Source organism: Crocodylus porosus, unplaced genomic scaffold (assembly GCF_001723895.1).
Source record: "Crocodylus porosus isolate Cpor-Errol unplaced genomic scaffold, CroPor_comp1, whole genome shotgun sequence".
In the NCBI taxonomy this organism is placed as follows: Eukaryota; Metazoa; Chordata; order Crocodylia; family Crocodylidae; genus Crocodylus; species Crocodylus porosus.
The window spans coordinates 210,417,237-210,435,499 of NW_017728886.1; the positions used below are offsets into that span (position 1 = coordinate 210,417,237).

At 43.2% G+C, this 18,263-nt stretch overlaps 1 protein-coding gene across 2 annotated transcripts in view; it reads left to right on the forward strand.

The window, feature by feature from the left end:
- Nucleotides 1–4,956: 4,956 nt before the first annotated feature.
- The window catches only part of LOC109319322 (serine/threonine-protein kinase Sgk3), a 52,859-nt gene continuing 39,552 nt past the window's right edge, over nt 4,957–18,263 (forward strand). For both annotated transcript variants that reach the window (XM_019548802.1, XM_019548810.1), the window contains exons 1-2: nt 4,957–5,055; nt 14,351–14,434. In XM_019548802.1, coding sequence (XP_019404347.1) covers nt 4,978–5,055; nt 14,351–14,434 — 162 coding nt within the window. In that variant the 5' untranslated portion in view covers nt 4,957–4,977. The remainder of the gene's footprint in view (nt 5,056–14,350; nt 14,435–18,263) is intronic.

Genomic DNA, 18,263 nt, shown 5'->3' on the forward strand with positions numbered 1-18,263 from the left:
TTTACCAGCCGGACACTGTTCTTCAAGCTGCCAGGCTGGCTGTGTGCATGCATGCAGCGTTTATCAGCAACATTGTTGGCCACATCAGCCAAAAAAAAAAGCTGATAATGTCAATGTTTCTTTTCTACAATACATTGGTCCAGTACAATATGGACTGATGTATTGGTACACCTCTAGCAAATGGAAAATCTGAATCCCTGCTTATGACACTGTCCTGAAGCATCTGGTCTTAGCTCCAATCCATTTAGGCAATCGATTATTTCAAAGGAAGGTTTATAAAGGAAGTCAAAAAACCCCCAAAACCTTCGTGTGGCTAACCTCACTGATAAGCATTATGTAGCAACTCATTGTTTATCACTTGATCCAGTTGTGAAACCACAAGGGACAACTGGAGACAGGTTTTGAGATGAGTTATTAAATGATGTGGCCAAAAAATTTCTCTTGGAGGGCTATTTTTAAGTCAGTTTGCTGAGTGTGTGCTTAGCTACCAATAGCTATGCAAACTATGGGCTCCATTTGTCTCCCAATAAGCAAGAATCTCAATGAATAGACTAGTAAAGACCCTTGCGGTGAGGGAGGGGGCAGGGGCAGGTGCTGCCCAAGAAGTGGGGGTGGGGTGGGATGGAGCCATGGCTTGTGTGGCAGGATGGCTCCCACTGCCTCCCCTTCCCCTCCCCCCACCCAGCTTCCTGGGGTGCAGGCAGCTGCAGGAGCTGCCCCCACCCCACAAGCCACGGCTCTGTCCTGCATGCCCTCCCCACGCATCCGCCCTGGCTGGGCATCGCCTGCCCTCTCCCTCTCCACGGGGACGTTGATCTGCGCCCCCCTTCACAGCCCTTCCCTTCCCTTCCCCCCACTTCCAACTTACCAGCTGGAGGCAGCTCTCCAAGGTGCTGGCTCTGCTCCAGCTGCACACGCATTTATCAGCCAAATTATTGGCCCCATAGAGCTGATATCCAATATAGACAGTTTTCTTTGTATTGGTACTGATCCGATATCAGACTGATGCATCAGTGCACCTCTACTTTTGGTTATGATGTTAAAGCTGTTATAAAGTTCCTTAGAACTGGAGGCTTTGAGGTAAGCAAAATTAACTAATTGGGAAGTTGAAGGTGGGACAGCCTGAGTACTTGGATTGAAGTTTTATTTCTTGAACTTCTGCTGGGGTTCAAATCAGTGTGGTACTGAAACTGCATGGATGGATCAGAAGACCGCTTGTTGCCAAAAGGGAATGCATTTTTTAGTGAAGTGAATGAATGGTCACTCGCTTGAGCATATGTGTGTACTTGTCAAATAAAAAAGAATAGCCACTTGTCTCCTTGTATCATCCCTCACTGCTCTGGTCACAAGTGCAGATGCTTGCTTGCATGCTTGCTTTTTCATCACTGGAGCCTGCTCCACCTTAAAACAAACTTCACAACAGACATCTGTGCCTCTTTTTCTTGTTTTGTGACTTGAGTACTATAATTCAAGTGGAAGTTTCAAGTGATGTTGCACATATCCAAACTGATTTGGGGTGCCCTGATTGCTGATACAAATTGAAGAATCTGCACTCCTATTCATAACTGGACTACAGCTTGGTTGTATGAACTTCCTCTTGTCCTGAAACTTAAGGGAAACAGGAAGTATTTATTTCTGCCCACTGTGGAAAAATCTCGTAACCTAAAGCAGTGCTTTCTCAGGTGACAGTTTCTATTGAATTCACCCCTCTAGTCTGTCAGAGTTTGGCGAGTCACAAGCCACCCTGTAGCTTGTCACAATACAGTAGTACTCTGGGGGATTCATTCATCTCATCCATGTTTTTGTCATTCCATCACCTAATTACCAGGGTTCCAGGAACTACAGAAACCAGTAAACCTGTTGATGTAAAGCATTCATAGTTACAGGATTGGAGATGTAAAATGTGTTTGAAATGGGATGCTTTAAAGTGCATAGAATAATTGTTAGTGGAAACTATATGCAAGGTTTTTTTGCGCTCAGGAGTTTCAAAACAAATTTGTAGGGTGCTCTTTCCAGCTTTACTAGCTTAATTTTATGTTATGCTTGAAAGCTACTGCAAAAATAGCCTCTTCAAGAACATAAAAACTAACTGCAGCACACAGACTTCCAAGTATCTTGCAATATAAATATTATTGCTTCCTGGTTTTTTATTTTTGAGGACTTCAACTGCTCATTCCTTACCACATTCTTTTCCATCAGATTCATTCTGAACCAACCTGGGTGCTATAATTTCCAGAGATTTTTTTTTTCTACTGTCATAGTCATTTTTATCTCAAATCTGTTTATTCTCTGGGCTAATCTATGCTGTCTCTTCAGTTACATGCAACTCCCTAGTATAAAGGCTCCAAAACCTAAAGAAGGTGAGAGGGCCAGCCTTCTTTCCTTTTAACATTTGTGTTAAGGGTTCTTCCACTTTTAATAGAAATAATCCATATTTGCCTTATTTTTATATCTTTGCCCTTCAGGTTACACAGTGCAATTGTCATGATGAGGAATACACAAGTTGTATGATGAAACCTGTTGCTTTTATGGGAGGTGAAAGAGGATGTGAGAATGATGCTAGTAAGGAAAGAAAAGCGACAGGGCTGCTCTAACAAGCATTATGGAGTGCTTGAAAAGTACAGGAAGAAAACTCACAATGCTCATAGCTATGACCATTTCATTGAATTACTTGTTACATGTACAAGTACTTTGTGAACTCTAAATGTTGTCAAGCACTTGACTGAAGTAAAACCAAAACATCTGAACTTGATAACAAGGGAGAACTGCTGTCCATTTTAATTGTAATGCATTTTTTTAAACTTTGTATGAAGTGAAAGGAAACAATCTTAGTTACGTGCTTAAATACAATTTGATAATTGGTTTACTTCATAACAAGCTATCTTAGTAGCAGTTCATCAGAAAAAGAGTAAGTTCCTAAGTCCATGCAAAACTTACTAAATTTATTATTTCATGGGCTAAATTTTAAAAATCTATTACTCAAATTTGAGTAAGGTGAATTTGGAATGACCAAAATATTGAATTCAAGTTGAATTTAAAAAATAAACTTTGTCAGAATATATTGTAGTTCAGTGAATGCCACTCACTTTGTTGTTACTACAGCTTTAGTTTCTGATAACTTTAAAAAATAAATTCCCTGTATTCATTGTTTTTAAAGCCCCTTTAATGATTAAGAAAAATGATATTTAAGGATTAAGAAAAACTAGTTGAGATTTGGAAGAAATTATGGTCAGTTGGCTATTGAGAACAAAAACAAACCAGAGCTCTCTGAGAATTAACGGCTGTCTATCAAAAACAGATCTTTTAAAATTGGATTCCAGGGGCCTTGTCTTTGTTGCCAACACTAATATGGGTGTCTCCTCTAATAGCAGAAATACATCAGATTAGGTGGTGCTTTTTAGAAATGTCTGGCAATGAAATAGCCGGTTCATATTTAACTTTCCTGTTTTAGGAAAATGAGAATTAGGGGTGTGTACAGCTCAATATCTTTTCCTCATGGTACTCTAAAGAGAACTGAAGTCTTATCTCTAAGGCTAGATAGGAAACAGCTACATAACATTTTACATGAATTATATGGGCTTGGGTTGAATTGTATTAATTTTAAAACCCTAACAATTCAAATCTGTACATCCTTAAACAGAAGTTTCATTAGAACTGCAAACATTTTTGGTACTGTTGCATGCTACTTAGTTTGTATTGTGGCAATATCCAGAGGCCCCAGCTGGGATTGGCTTCATAGTACTAGACACGCATGAGAAAATCAAGTTATTTTTAAGAAAATGAGTTGGTACTGAAGTTGCCTGTTTTGGTGGCTTTGTATTCTTTGCTTTACTGTCTTTTTGAAAATGTGTCCTTTCCCATTGCTGTATAAAAGACCCACACACAGAGGCTAATGGTCTTTAGGGAAAATGATGATGCTAGTTACATAAGGAGCCTTCAGAGGAACAAAATGAGCAAACTAAGGTGGAGGGGAGTCTCTTGTAATCTGTCATTTAATGTAATCATGCATCACTTAAACAGTATTTAGTAGGTGTTCAGAAGAGAATGAATTTAACTGTCCTTTTTGTAAAAAATGAAAAAAATAAAAAAAATCCCCAAATACTGTGTTTAATCCATGATGAGAGGTTTTTTTCCCTCATTCCCTGCTGCAGCAGTGGGTTGGGTAAATTTTTAAGTTGACCCTTCCATGATTAAAGTCAATGCATGGAAAATCATAACATATTTATAATTTTCCACATATAACATCTAATTGAGGGGGTCACTTTAAATTTTGAAGTAATCTGGGATTCAGATAAATGCAGTAGATTTTCCTTACTTTTTCACTTCAGATATGATAGTTTAAGATAATTTAAACAGTAACTTTTAGTTGTACATGTCCTGTACCTTGATGTCAGAACATGCCAAGTATATTTAGCTAATTCTAGCTAAAATAAATCTGTCAGGTAAACCTGACTTGATTCAGAGACAACATCCAGCCTTTTGACACCTAATTATATTGCAAGCGGTAAGCTTGATTATCATCCTTATGTGCAGTTGACCCCTGATCCCATTTAAGATAAAGTCCTCTGAAGAGGTAGAACAACTTGCTGCATCAGAGCCTGAGTTTTTTTGCAGATATTAACATAGTCTGTCCCTGCTATTCAAAGGCTCGAGGCCTTTGAACTTGGGTATATGCAATACTTATGTATGGGGAACTCTGCTCCCTGCCAGCAAGTGGGGTTCACCACCTAGTTTTAACTGTATGACTCTAGTATTCCAATATACTTATGATATGATATTATGATTGTATTATTATAGTATAATATATACTTATCTTATAATATAATATATCTTTCCTTACCTTTTTAAGGTTGCATGATGGAATCCAGATTTTCCCAAGACAAGTTGCACATTTTGGATCAGTATCGCTGAAGTTGGCTTCTGTTTGCCCAACACTAAATCGAGTCCCTTGACAAGTCTGCCCCAAAAACATATAAAATGGATCTCAAAGAAAGCTGCCCGAGTGTTAGCATTCCTAGCTCTGATGAACACAGAGAGAAGAAAAAGAGGTTTACTGTAAGTATACAAACATTTCCGTAGCCTGGATATCTAAGTTAATAACTTGTGATGGTAGGGGTATGTTTTTGCCTCGTACATTAGCAAGCTTAAATATTTGTAGATCTTTGCTTTTGCTTTATAGAAACAAGTGTTCCACTCAATAACTGTGCTAAGTACTGGAAATAGGTCTTTGTCCACTTCTTTCCTTTTAACATTTGCGTTAAGGGTTCTTCCACTTTTAATAGAAATAATCTATATTTGCCTTTTTATGTATATTTTTAAAACAAACAAACCTGCAGCATTTTCTTATATTTAGTAATCAAAGTATGGGGAAAGATTTTGCACTAGACCTCAGATCCAAACTGTGGTATTGTGTTTTTTTTAAAAAAACAATCAAATAGTGAAGACATAGTGAGTTGTACCTGGAAAAATTTTCCCCTTCTGGAGGTTCTTATTCTGCTGTTTTCAGTCTGATTATTCTTTTTTTCCTCCTCTGTCTCCCCAACTAGTGCTAGTATGTATGGGTTTGTTTTTTGCTTTTTATTTTTTGTCAATATAGTCAATGGAAATGGATGTCCCTGGTGTGTGGTGGGATCTCGTATCAAAGGTGGTGCCAGGGCTAATTTATAGATATTTGTAAATTGAGGGTTTGTTGTTATTTTTTTGCTGGCCTCTGGTAGACCACAGGAGTAATCTCCATCATAGCTTTATCACTAGTTTTGTGAAAATGTCTAGCTGCAACAGTGGCTTGTTTTGTAAGAGTGGAAATGGGAAGCTGAGTGGTTTTGATGGTGGGGGCGGGGTTGTCTTTGCTTGTTTGTCTAAGATATGAAGCTGTCATCCTAATGTTTTCTTTAAAAATGTGATCTGATTCATTGTTCGGTTGTGCACCTTCTGCTAATTTTTTTAGATTGATTTGGTTGCCTTGTTCTAGAGAATAATCTTGTAACTTTTCAACACCTTGCTTTGTTTTCAGACTACAGTTAGCTCTTCCCTATCTACCTTTCCTTCAAAAGGAAAAGAACGTAACTTGATTATATTTGGTGTAAATATAATCAAGTATACCATGATGTAACTTTTTGGGATGGAGGATAATGAAAGGAGGAGAAAAGTGGCTTTTGAATTAACATCTTGTGTTGTTGTTTTAATGGGTGTGTAATTTTTTTGTGTTAAGTCTTTCTCAGAGTTTCAGCTTACAAAAAAGGCACTTTGTACTACCTAAATATTGGTTTCCTGTTGTCAGGACTAGGGCACTTTTTGCTTGAAATATTTGACTGTTGTAAGTCAACCAGTAATAGCAGCTGCTGGACTTCCGGTGTAGGCAGGGCAGTGGCAACCAACCACAGTTCCAAAGCCCAGGATATGTAGGCCTTCCTAAGGGAGGAGAAAAATGACAGGGTATAACCTAGAAATCCTGCATTCCCAGAAGTGGAGTAGCCCCAGTCCTAGCAATAGTAGGAGAACTTTTTGGTAGAGGAATAAAGTATAAGCACAGTCTAATTGGGGAGAAAGTTCCTGGATATGGAAGCAAACTCAGTTTTGGCCTGTTTCATTTTATAGCAAGGAGTAATTAGCAGTTTGACAAAATTAAATTTTCACTGAAAACTTGTGAGCTTGTCATATATATTTTAGGATTCACTAACACTATCAGCCAGGAAGTGATGGTCACATTAATAGCAGCAGTAAAAGTTGCTCTACTTTGTATCAGTTTATGTAGTGTATTTCTTTTCCCCTTATAAATCCATGTTGCAAGGTCTCTGGAGACCATTAGTATTGTTCTGTGTGCCTGCAAGGGACTATTTTGGACAAATTGAAGAAAAAAATTATATTTGAACAGTCCCTTTGTAGTAAATGTTATTATTGCAAAAGCTGTGGGGAAGATGACTGTTTCCATGGTTGGGTATGTGTTGCTTCTCTTGTAGCTCTTGGATGGCCAAAGATGGGAAGATGTCTAATCTGGAGGTGCTACTTCTGTGGAATGGAGAAAACCAGAATGAGAGTTTAACAATTTTGCTAACACAGTCAATGGAAATGGATGTCCACAGTGTGTGATGGGATATTGCATCAAAAGTGGTGCCAGTTGATGATACTGAATCTTGGGCTAATTCACACATTTATCACGTGAGGGTTTTGGGGTTTTTTTTGCTAGCGTCTGGTAGATTAGGGGAGTAGTCGCTCTCATAGCTTTAATGCTACTTTTGTAAAAATGTCCAGCTGCAAGCGGCTCATTATGTAAGAGTGGACAGCAAAAACAGAGGAGAATGTCATTTTAAAAACAGCTGCCTCCTTGGTCTGGCCAGTTCTTAGAAGCGTAAACTTTAGCTCAGTTCCTTGGGTGGTCTTCCGCTTTGTCTAAGCAGATGTGCTTCAGCTACAGGAAATTCCAAATAATTGAAAGTAGTTTATACCTGAGAGATTGCTGGTGTGATTTATACAGGGTTTATGTCGTCACCCACGTCTTGGTGTAGGAGGCTTTCAGGCTTGGCTTTCTCTTCCTAATTTGGGGCAGAGAAGGGATAGTTTGTCAGTTTCCCTGGATCTCCTGGTTGTTACTTGGTCCAAGGATCTTCCAATTTTGAGTTCTCCCTGCAACTCGGAAGGAAAAAGGGATCGGTCACTGAATTTGGGCACAGCTTCACATTCCTAGGATCTTCAGACTACTTCAATAGCACTGGACTCTGTAGGTTTCTGCTTTCCTTTACCTCCTCTTCTCCTTTTTTGGCCAGAAGGATTGGAGCTGCATATTTCTTTTAGAATCTTTATTTTCTCTATCTTCAGTTTTTTAGAGTAGTGGTAAGCCCGAGCGGGCATCCTCCCTTTTCTTTGCGATGGAGTTGGTGGTTTGTCTGGTTTTCTTGGATAGTAACACATTGTTTTTATGGGGAGTATAGAGGTTCCACTCACACTTTTATTCATGGTTCTTCAACACTTATGGCAGTGTAAATTTAGAACCAGAGATACTATGTAGCTTTAGGAAAATACTGTAATAAAACTAGGACTAAAAGACCTGGGTCATTAAGACAGTTGCTATTCTTTGTCGGCATCCATGTCATCTTTTTACAAATTAAATTGAACAGGCTCCCTCTTAAATCCTCCTTCCCTCCTTAAACCAACTAAATCTAGTTTGGTGTCTTACCCTTTCTCTGACCTACTCTGTCTCACAGCTCATTCCCCTGATTGTTAAAAAACCTATTCTAATTTTCATCCAAAATCTGGTAGTGACCATTTTCTCTCATGTCTTTGAGCTTAGTAGCTCTCTTCCCCCCCGGTGTTTGAATCTTTATTTAAAGCAGTTGTAGCCCTTCTCAGCATTGATTTTTAGCTATGCTTAACAAACAAAGCTCTTGAAGTTTGTAGTATGAGGTGAAACTCTATTCCCTTCACCCTAGCAATTCTTTTCCATATCTGTTCTAGTTCTTAAATTTGCCTTTCTTGACCGGGGATGACTGGAATTGTATGCAGTATTCTAGAGGCAGTCCTTATCAGTGCAATGGCATAAATACTTCCCTAAGTAGCTCTACTGGAAACATCTCACCCAGTATATCTCAGTATCACATTCATCTTTCATGACTGTGTCACACAAGTAGCTCACTCATCCTGTGATTAGTTCAAGTGATCCTCTTCAGTCAGTTCCTACTGTGTAGCAGAAATTCTTCGTAGACTGTGGATATGACTTTGAGCTTTATACTACTGAATTTCATCCCTTTTACTACCGTCTTCAAGGTCATCCTGTTCTTGCTACTGAAGACCTCCAGTGGTGGCAGCTGCACAGGGGCCTGGCCACCTGTAGCCTTGCCACTGGCTTTAAGCAATAGACAGTGTCCCAGGGAATGTATTAGACATGGACCCTGAAGGGTCAAGGAGGGACCCTGGGGGACAACACCCCCCAGGAAAAACATAGAAAAAGGGAAAATAAATGAAAACACCCTACCTGCTGCAGGAACTGCGGCGGGACCCACGCAGCTCGTTAACCGCGGTTTTTTCAAAGTGCGGACAGCTGGAGAGAAGGGGGAGGAGAGCTGGCACAGAGAAACAAGAAAGGCGACCAGCGAGGCGGAGGAGGAGGAGAGGCTGAGAAAGGGCACGGGGGAACTATCCCCAGGACCCACCATAGAGGAGGGAGTGCGTAAAAACACTTCCCATAGGGCAGGAGATTGCCCTGGAAAGCTTCAATATAAAGACGCTGTGGCCGGACTAAGGAAGACGGAGGTGGCCAGGTTGCATATTACCATAAAGCCACGGGGAGAGACTACAGAAGGATCCCTACAGGCAGAGCCCAGCTCCAGCGATCTGTCCGGAGGAGAGGTGAACAGCCAAGAGGCCAGTGAAGACCGATAAGTACAGGTTTGAAGACCCCGAAGAGTCTGTCGGAGGAAGGTTTACTCCGAGTTGAAAGGGACATCAAGGGTCAGCCTCATACATTCCACACTAGGGAGAGGAAATACGTGGCACCGAGGGAGTAGTCGGTGGAGGGACTGCACGATTGTAGGGGCACGCAGTAACTAAGCTGCCCCAGGATAGTAATCAGAGGATCACGGGAGTGGTAAGCGGTTTTGTTGTTAGCTTCCTTTTTTTTCTTTGTATCTGTCGCCTGTTGAGTTTTTAAAAAAAAAGCAAAGCAGAGAACAATGTGAAGCCTAGGACATTCTCGGTGGTTAAGAAGGTCCAGCAGGGTATAGGACCTAGATGGACTAGTAAGTCCTTGCCGTATGGCCTAGGCTCGAGTGATACCCAGGGATAGGATCTCGTAGAGGTAGGGCAGGCTGCGGAAATAACATCGGCACTCTGTCGTGGCTGGGTGTAGGGTGAGGTATAGGGGAGGTTGGAGCCTCGTGGAAAAACACCACCCTTCGGCCTGGGATACTCAAACCCCGGCAGTTGGACCCCACCACTGAGAGGGTCATCAAAGTCGTGGCAGGCAGGATTGGGGGATAAGACTGCCCGGGGTGAGACATCGATGCCCTAAGACCATTGGGACGGAGCAGAGAACCATCATCCAAATCCAGAGCCGAGTGGTGAGGGACCGGATGATCAAGGCTCGGTGGGTGCAGACAGCGCCAGCTGGCTCCTGCAAGGAAGTGGTAGAGGAGACACTCTTGTCTCTTGTCCTTGACTGATCTTGGCTGCATGGCCCTTACTATGACCTCTGTGGTGCTCTAGACTTGGATTTCTTTTCGTATGTACATTTTCATGCGTCTCTTAGTTTTTGGGCAAAGGACAGAAATCTGCTGGGGTACATGAGGTGAAACTAAGACAGAAGGCGTACACTCATTTAAAAAACCTTGCTCTAAAGATACTACTACTTATGTAAAGGTCCATAAACAAGATTGGTCCTTGAGGAACTTCAATATTAACCATGCTTTTTAGTAGAACTCTTTTTTTTTCTCTAGCTTCTCTTTTTTTCCATGTGCATTAGAAAATGTTTCGGTAAAGTCCAGGTAGGTCAGACAACCTGAAGGGTGGTCCCAAAGCAGCATTCCCTCTAAGCTGTGTGGTGTGCATGGCCGCACAGGCACGCCTGGCAGAGTGGCATAAACGCAGCTGTGCATACCACACAGCTTAGAGGGAATGCTGTTCCAAAGAGGATGGAGCTAGACTGTTCTTAGTGGCAGCAGATAACAGAACAAAGAGCAAAGGTGGCAAGCTGCAGGAAGGGAAGCTTAGGTTCAATATGAAGAAAAACTTTCTCACTAGGAGGGTAGTAAAACACTGGAACAGGTTACCTAGAGAGGTGGTGGAATCTCCATCCTTGGAGGTTTTTCAAACCTGGCTAGATAAAGCCTTGATTGGGTAATCTAGTTGGGGATGGTCCTTCTTTGAGTACAGGATTGGACTAGGTGACCTCCTGAAGTCCCTTCCAACCCTAGTTTTCTATGATTCAATAACATTTGTCAAGCCTGGGGTACTGAATTTGAGCTGCAGGCTGCTATGTCAATCTTAGGAGAGCCAGTACTTCAGTCTGGTTTGCATCTGAGACTCCTTGCTCCTTTCCTGGGTGGTTGCTAGTTATTTCTGGTGAATCCACACTGAAAAATGTTTAAAGAAGAAAGAGAAGGTAACTGTTTTTTCTAGGCATTGTGGCTCACTATGTGGCTGATACACACAGCTTTTGCTTTTCAGTCCTCTGCTTTCATAGGCTTTTAATAGTGTGATGCAGTCACCCTTGTTTATTCCTTATGTGGGAGCATGCTGTGCCCCAAAAGGTATTGGTGCTTGGAAAAGATGCCAAGCTTGGATGCTTGGGTCCCATTCATACATAGAGTGAGATGCACACTGAGTTTACAATAGTGATGGCCAACTTTTTTGGCTGGCAGGCCACAAGTTAAGTCCCAACACTCCCCTAGTATCGCTCTGATCTCTGCCTCCCAGAGACGTACCTGACAGAATTTGCATCCTGGAGCACCAGAATGGAGGCTCATGGGGGTTGCATGCCACACATAGCAGCTGCTCAGGCCACTTGTCACAGGCTGGCCACTTCTGGAAGAGGAAGTTTAATTAGGAGGTGTTCTGTAAAGTCTGTTTTTCACCCATCCAGTCCTAGTTGCACTGGGTCATGTCTGCTAAAGCCTTGGCTTCCTTCACAGAGCATTAGCAGTGCCCTCAACTCAGTCCCCAATTCTCGAACACTGTCCCTACTCCTGTCCCTTTTCTCTATCATTTGTTGTCCCCGCATCCTCTTGATCCACAATTTAGGTGCCTTCCTTTTATTGAAGGGCCACACAGTTTGCTAATCCCTCAGTGTGTTGAATAGGCTTGTTACATGTTGGCCTTTTGTTCTCCCTTTTCACGTGTGTGGATAGGTTTGTTGTTGTCTTCAGCACAGTTAAGGCTGGCCTAGTGTTAGGGAAATGTTGTGGAGTCATAAACTCATGACAGATAACATGAGTTGACAATCAGAAACCCAATATTCATTTAGTTTATGCCTTATATGTTTAATACTTCAAAATGTCAGAGCAATAATCCCAAATCTGCTCTCTCAAAGAAAAAAATTAAACACAATAAAATCCATTCTATTACAATGCTGGTAAGTTAGCTAGAGACTATGCAAAATACATATCCTTCCAGCCTAGTTTAGTATATAAATCTCAGTTAATTATTTCAGAAGTGTGCCTCTGCTTTGTTTCTCCCTTCACATCTTTCTATACTGACATTATCAACATATGCTGAACTTTTTGCTTTTAAATAGTCACCAGATGAAGCACTAGAGGAAATGCTTGAAAGGTACTGAAGACAGTGTATGGTTCTGAAAACAGAATCCTTTATATTTATGTTAGACCCTGATTTATTTTTTAAATGAATATATACGGCTTTAAATAACACTGAGCCAACAGAATTAATTAGTTTTTCCCCTCTAAAGTATAAAATTTGAGTGTTTCAAAAAGACCATGACCGTATATTTGCAAACCTAACTGCTAAAATGCGCGTGTATATGTATATGTGTATATGTATGTATGTATATGTGTATATGTATGTATGCATACACACGACTGAATGCATGTTCCTATAAGGATCTCTACTAATGACAAATATTGGAAACTGAAATCTTCTCTTCATTAACTTCTAAAGCAAGTTAAGGTTACTGTTAGTTTTATTTAAACATATCTTCAATATTATGAAATTTTAAAGCACTTTGTGCAGCAACTTCAGTAGGAAAAGACTGGGAATCATGACTTATTAACTTTTTACAGTGCATAAGTCAATTATTTCATAAGATCAGGCAGTTCATAAATGCAAAATGCTCTCAAATTCTTTTAACATAAATGGAAATTGAATATTACTCAGTCTCGAAGTGCTCAGCTCTCTCCAAAACTCCCATTAATTGAACAGTGAAGTGGTGAAAGATTCCTTTGTCTTAAATCTTGTGAAGGAATTGTCAAGGGATTATCAAGTAACATTAGGATTTGAGAAAATCCAAAAGAATTACTGTTCCCAAAATGACTGCTCATCACCAAGTACCTCTCCAGTTTAACAATCATTATAAAATTCTTTATCTTAGTCCTCTGAAAAGAATTTCAAGAACTATTAACATTTTGCATGTTAGCTATAACTACAGGCTTTTGCCATAGTTCTTTTTCTACAAGCTTTACCATTGAAGCTACTAAACTTTTCACTAAGTTAAAAAAAATACTGGAACCTAGGTTGCCTTTTATTGTCTTTGCTCTAAGAAGACTAGGATCTTGCAGTCTGCAGCCAAAATTGATGAAGTGATAATGCTCAGCTGGATGCTGGGTAAAATAAGAGTTGAACTTGTGATGCAACTAGTTCCTACAATGGAAAAAAGTTGAGGGAATATCGACTGAAATGTTGGGGATGTGTCAAATGACAAGATGTATCGCTAGGGAGTAGTTGCTTCTCTTGCCTTTCTCAGTGATTAGCACCCTGACCTATAATGTGTTAATCCTAGGCTAATCGTCATCTTGCAGACTTCACTTGTTAGTTCACTTGACGTAATTTTATATCATTTGGCACCTTGTATTTTTACTTGAAATCCATCTCTTATTCCCCCACGTGCTGCTTGGCTCCTAGGTCAGTCCTGTTTTGCCTCTCACCACGTCCTTGATCTACTTCTCACCTGCTTCTCAACCTGCTGCTCTGCTTCCCAGTTGGTCCTACCGCTTTGCTCCCTGCCTGATTCTTCTGCTCTTCATCCCGCCCATGCCTGATCTGCCACATGCCACAAAAAATAACTATGCGTGCTACTTCTGGCATGTATACTGTGGGCTGGCTTTACAGCTTCTTTAAGAAACTGAGTTGCTGTAGGGCAAGCCACTCTTCTTACTTCTAAATGTGCTTACTAGAAATAACCCTTTGGTGAGGGTCATCTTCAGTAAATGTGTGGTTTAATTTTACATTGAAAGCTTGCTTTTTAAATCTTCTTGCATATTTTCCTCATAGTTTTTACCTTAAGAGAAGCACTCTAGGATATGAGGGCACTCTTGGCCTTCCACTGTTGTTTTAAGGCTTTGGAGCTTTGCAAGATTTTTTTAGTTTTACAGTGGGCCTATACCAGAGTAAGTCTGAAGGAATACTACGTTTAAAGATACCTTGCTGAATGAGACAAAATCTTAGTGTTTAACAGCTTTATTAATTTCTGTTTAAACAACGATTCTAAAAAGACTGTTTTTGCATCCTATAAAAATTAAATGTGTGTCCTGTGGCCTTTCTGATTTGGATGTTTATATGAAACAAGCATAAATGTAGTGAGAAATGGGCCCAACTTCTCCCTTATTTCCCCTTCCCCCTCACCTCCTCCTTCCCTCTCAAAAACAAACTCTAGTTTTCTGGCATTTACTTTGCCTTCATGTTCCCACAGGTTTACAAAGTGTTGGTCTCAGTTGGCAGAAATGAATGGTTTGTCTTCAGGCGATATGCTGAGTTTGATAAACTCTACAATACGGTGAGTAAGATGCATTCTAAAGAGTCATGCTAAAATAACACAAAGGAATGCTTGTTTGCAAGATTATGGTTTTATTATAGTTTTGAATTCCTTTCTTCATATTGTGTAGACTTGCTTGACACAACTTATCATAGAAAGCTGTCTAAAAATGTTTTTCTATTTAGTTTTTAACTGAAGAAGAATTTTAGTTTGTTCTAATGTGTCTGTACCTACAACTGAGTAGTTCAGACTTCACAATATTTTAAATCAATTGGAAGAGGAGAGGGTGCAAAAAATAAACACTGTGCAATGTATTTTGAAAGGAATAGAAGTAACTGGCTCTTGGCTTGTACTGCCTTGAAAACTTTTATTCCATAAAATTAACCTTTTTTTAATTTAAAAAAACTGCAGGTCATTGTGGTGCAGCTGCAGTTAATTGCCCTGATTTCATGGACACAAAGACTGTGATGCAGCTGAAATAAGCCCATGAAGCTCACTGGACCTCTTTTGGTTTGTTGCCTGCTAAGGCTGATGTCACGTTTGCTGAGGGAGGGGGCAGCAGTATAAGGATGCAGCTGGGCAGCCAGGGCACAAGGCAGCAGCAACTTCTGGTTCCCAGTGGAATCACAATTGTGATCATGTGGCTGCAATTGTGATCATGTGCCAGTTCTGTAGCTAGGTACGTCCCTGAGCTTTAGGGTAGGGGCAGACATTCAAAAAGTCAGAGTCTGAATTGATTCAACCTTTGCAGGTTAGTCTAACCTGGCTAGGCTGAACCGGTTTGTAACTGCACAGACATGTGGACACATGCCTGCAGTTGCTCAGGCCAGGAGCTGTGGGAGCTAGAGCACCCCCTCGGCTGCAGGGAAAGTGTGCTGGGCATGGAGGGGAGAGGTGGGGACGGCCTGTCCGGCTGAACTGGCCAGAAAGGGGTTTCATTCCCCCTTCCCCGTCCCATCGGCAGGGACCTGAGCTGGGTCTGCCAGGCACCCCCCCCACTTGCTGCTGCAGCTGCAGACCAGCTTGCCCCTGAGGGGGCAGGGAGGGGGGTTATTTACCCTCCCCACGTCAACTGCCCCCAGGGGACTGCAGCCAGGTTTGCCAGCCCCGACTTCCACCAAGCGGCAGAATAAGCCGCCTCCTGTCCCCTCCAATGGATGCCAGAGGGAGGGAAAATTAACCCCAGTCCCCATTCCCACCTCAGGGGCCCTGCGGGCTGGCATCTGGCCCTACCAGGTCAGGGCTGCCTGGGGAATGGGCTTCCCTGGGCCAGTTCGGGAAATGGCAGCCAGCTCCTGAGCCTGGCAGCCACCATTGCTGCACCCCCTGCCCTGTGCAGCATCTGGGGCTGCAGCCTAACAAGCAGCTGCAGGGTGGCCACTGGCTTGGGCGGGGGTCTGTTGTGTCTCACTTGTTTGCAGCTGCCACTGCTGCACTGCTCTGGGTGGGGGGGCAGGAAGCTTCTGCCCTGTGTGTGGAGCTCTGGCTCCAGCTCCTGGACTCCTTGGAAAGCAGAAGGTGCCTGGGTAGGAGACTTCAGTCCTGGGACTGCTGCTGGAATTCCGCATGCGGGGCTGAAGCTCCCCCACTGCTGCCTCCTGGAGTGGCTCGGGCACAGGAGGAATGGGGGGGGAGGGTCATCGTGGAAGGCAAGAGGAAACTGGCTTGTCCGGCAGGGGTTTCTCCACTCGCTTCCAGCTACAGCTTCTGTGGTAGGTGGGGGAGCTTCAGCCATATGGCTTATGCCCTGCATTTTGAGCTTCAGCTGCAGCCTCTGCACTGAAGCCTCCCACCCAGGCACCTTCTACCCTCCAAGGTGTCTGGGAGCTAGAGCCAGAGCAGGAGCTCCAGGAATGAGGCAGAAGCTTTCTGCCTCTCCACCCAGAGTGGCGTAGCGGTGGCAGCAGCAGCTGCAGACGAGGGGAGCAGAGCAGCCCCCTGCCCTGGCTATCCCACAGCTACTTGTTAAACTGCAACCCTGGGTGCTGCACAGGGCAGGGGGCACAGTGGTGATGGCTGCTGGGCTTGGGCCTGCCACCAACTCCAAGCTGGCCCAGGAAGCCCACTCCCCAGCCAGCCCCCACCTGGCAGGGCCAGACGCTGGGCAGCAGGACCTCTTGGTGGGGGTAGGGACAGGCGTTATTCCTCCTCCCTCTGCTGGGAACCAGAGGGAACAGGATGGGGCTTATTCTGCCACTCGGCAGCAGTTGGAGCAGGCAGACCTGGCTGCAGTCCCCTGGAGGCAGTGAGGGTAGAGGGGAGAATAACCCCCTCCCTGTCCCCTCAGGGGCCACCTTGGCCTGCAGCTGTAGCAGCGAGAGGGGAGTGCCTGGCAGACCTGGTTTGGGTCCCTGCCAGTGGGACTGGAAGGGAGGAATGAAACCCCTCTCTGGCCAGGCCCTCGACCCTGCCTGTCCCTGTTCTGGCTGGGGGGCAGAGGGGCTGGGACAGAGCCCAGTCCAGAAAGCATGCTGGGGTTCTGGGGGACTGTGGTTTAAGTTAAGTGAGAAAGGTGTCTGGGACAGACACTGCATAAACTGGTTTGACTCAGATCAGTTAAGTCTGATACTACATTCAGCCAGGTTGATCTCAAAGCAGTTTCCGACATTTTGAAACTGGTTTATGTGCACTGAATATCTGTTCTGTTACAGGTTTAAACCAGTTTCTGATCACTTAAACAGTTTGTGTAATGTCTGTCCCTAGCCTTAGAGGCCTTGCTACTGATGTTTACTCTGGGGGTGACCTGCAACCACCGTTGCCTGATGCAGTGGAAGAATTAACCTTTTGATCAGTAGTAGTACTATGGGCTTCTGAATCTGCCTATTTCTAACATCCCAGGTGAAAAGCAGCCTAATCTCTCTGCCCACTCCCAATGGTTTTTTTAAGGTTAGGGGCTGGCTAGTTCCTAAGGCCAACCCACACACTGCCTGCCTCTAACCTGAGCTGGGTCCTTCCAGCCCACAACCTAAAAAGGTTCCTGACTCCTGCCTTCAGATGACTAAAGTCTGCCTGGAACATCATTTGTTGTCCTTTGTACATATCTTGGACTAGCCCTGGGTAAGAGGAGGCAGGCAGTATCCTGTCTGTGGTTTCAAAACGTTAATTGTACCTCATGTAGTTCTCTCTTTTGAGTTAGTTTGTTCTTTGTTAACTAGGAAATAATATCTGAATTGCAGCCTCCATGCCTAGCATCTTACTTCTCTAGATTTTAAGAGATGTCAGCATGGGTGACGAGTGCCTCCTGAGTCTGGGAGGTCACCAGCGGGGCACTGCTGGGGCAGGGGTTCCTCAGTGGCCAGTCGCCAAGTGCACTGATACCAGAGCTCTTGGGGTGGTGGTGGGGAGGGGCACGTGCCCCCCAGCCCCCACACTATGCGTTGCCTATGGATGCCAGGAGACTGGTTTGCTTCAGTGAAACCCAGCAGATGTAACTCTAGGTTATTCCTCCTCCCTCTGCTGGGAACCAGAGGGAACAGGATGGGGCTTATTCTGCCACTCGGCAGCAGTCGGAACAGGCAGACCTGGCTGCAGTCCCCTGGAGGCAGTGAGGGTAGAGGGGAGAATAACCCCCTCCCTGTCCCCTCAGGGGCATTTACATTTACATGTTCTTCAATGAAAGAAAGAAATGACAGAAAAGTCTAAGAGTAAGCATGGCATTGCAGTCTGGCTGAGGAAAATTGTGAGGTCATTTGAGTATTGTTTAGTGGGGAACTACAGAAGCTCTTTTGAATTCTAGTTCATGGTAGATGATCCTACTTACAGATAGTCAGTCAGATGGGTGCAGCTGAATACTAATGGAAGTTAGGACAGGTTGAATTTAAAATAATTCTAGAACACTTGAGTTAAAAAA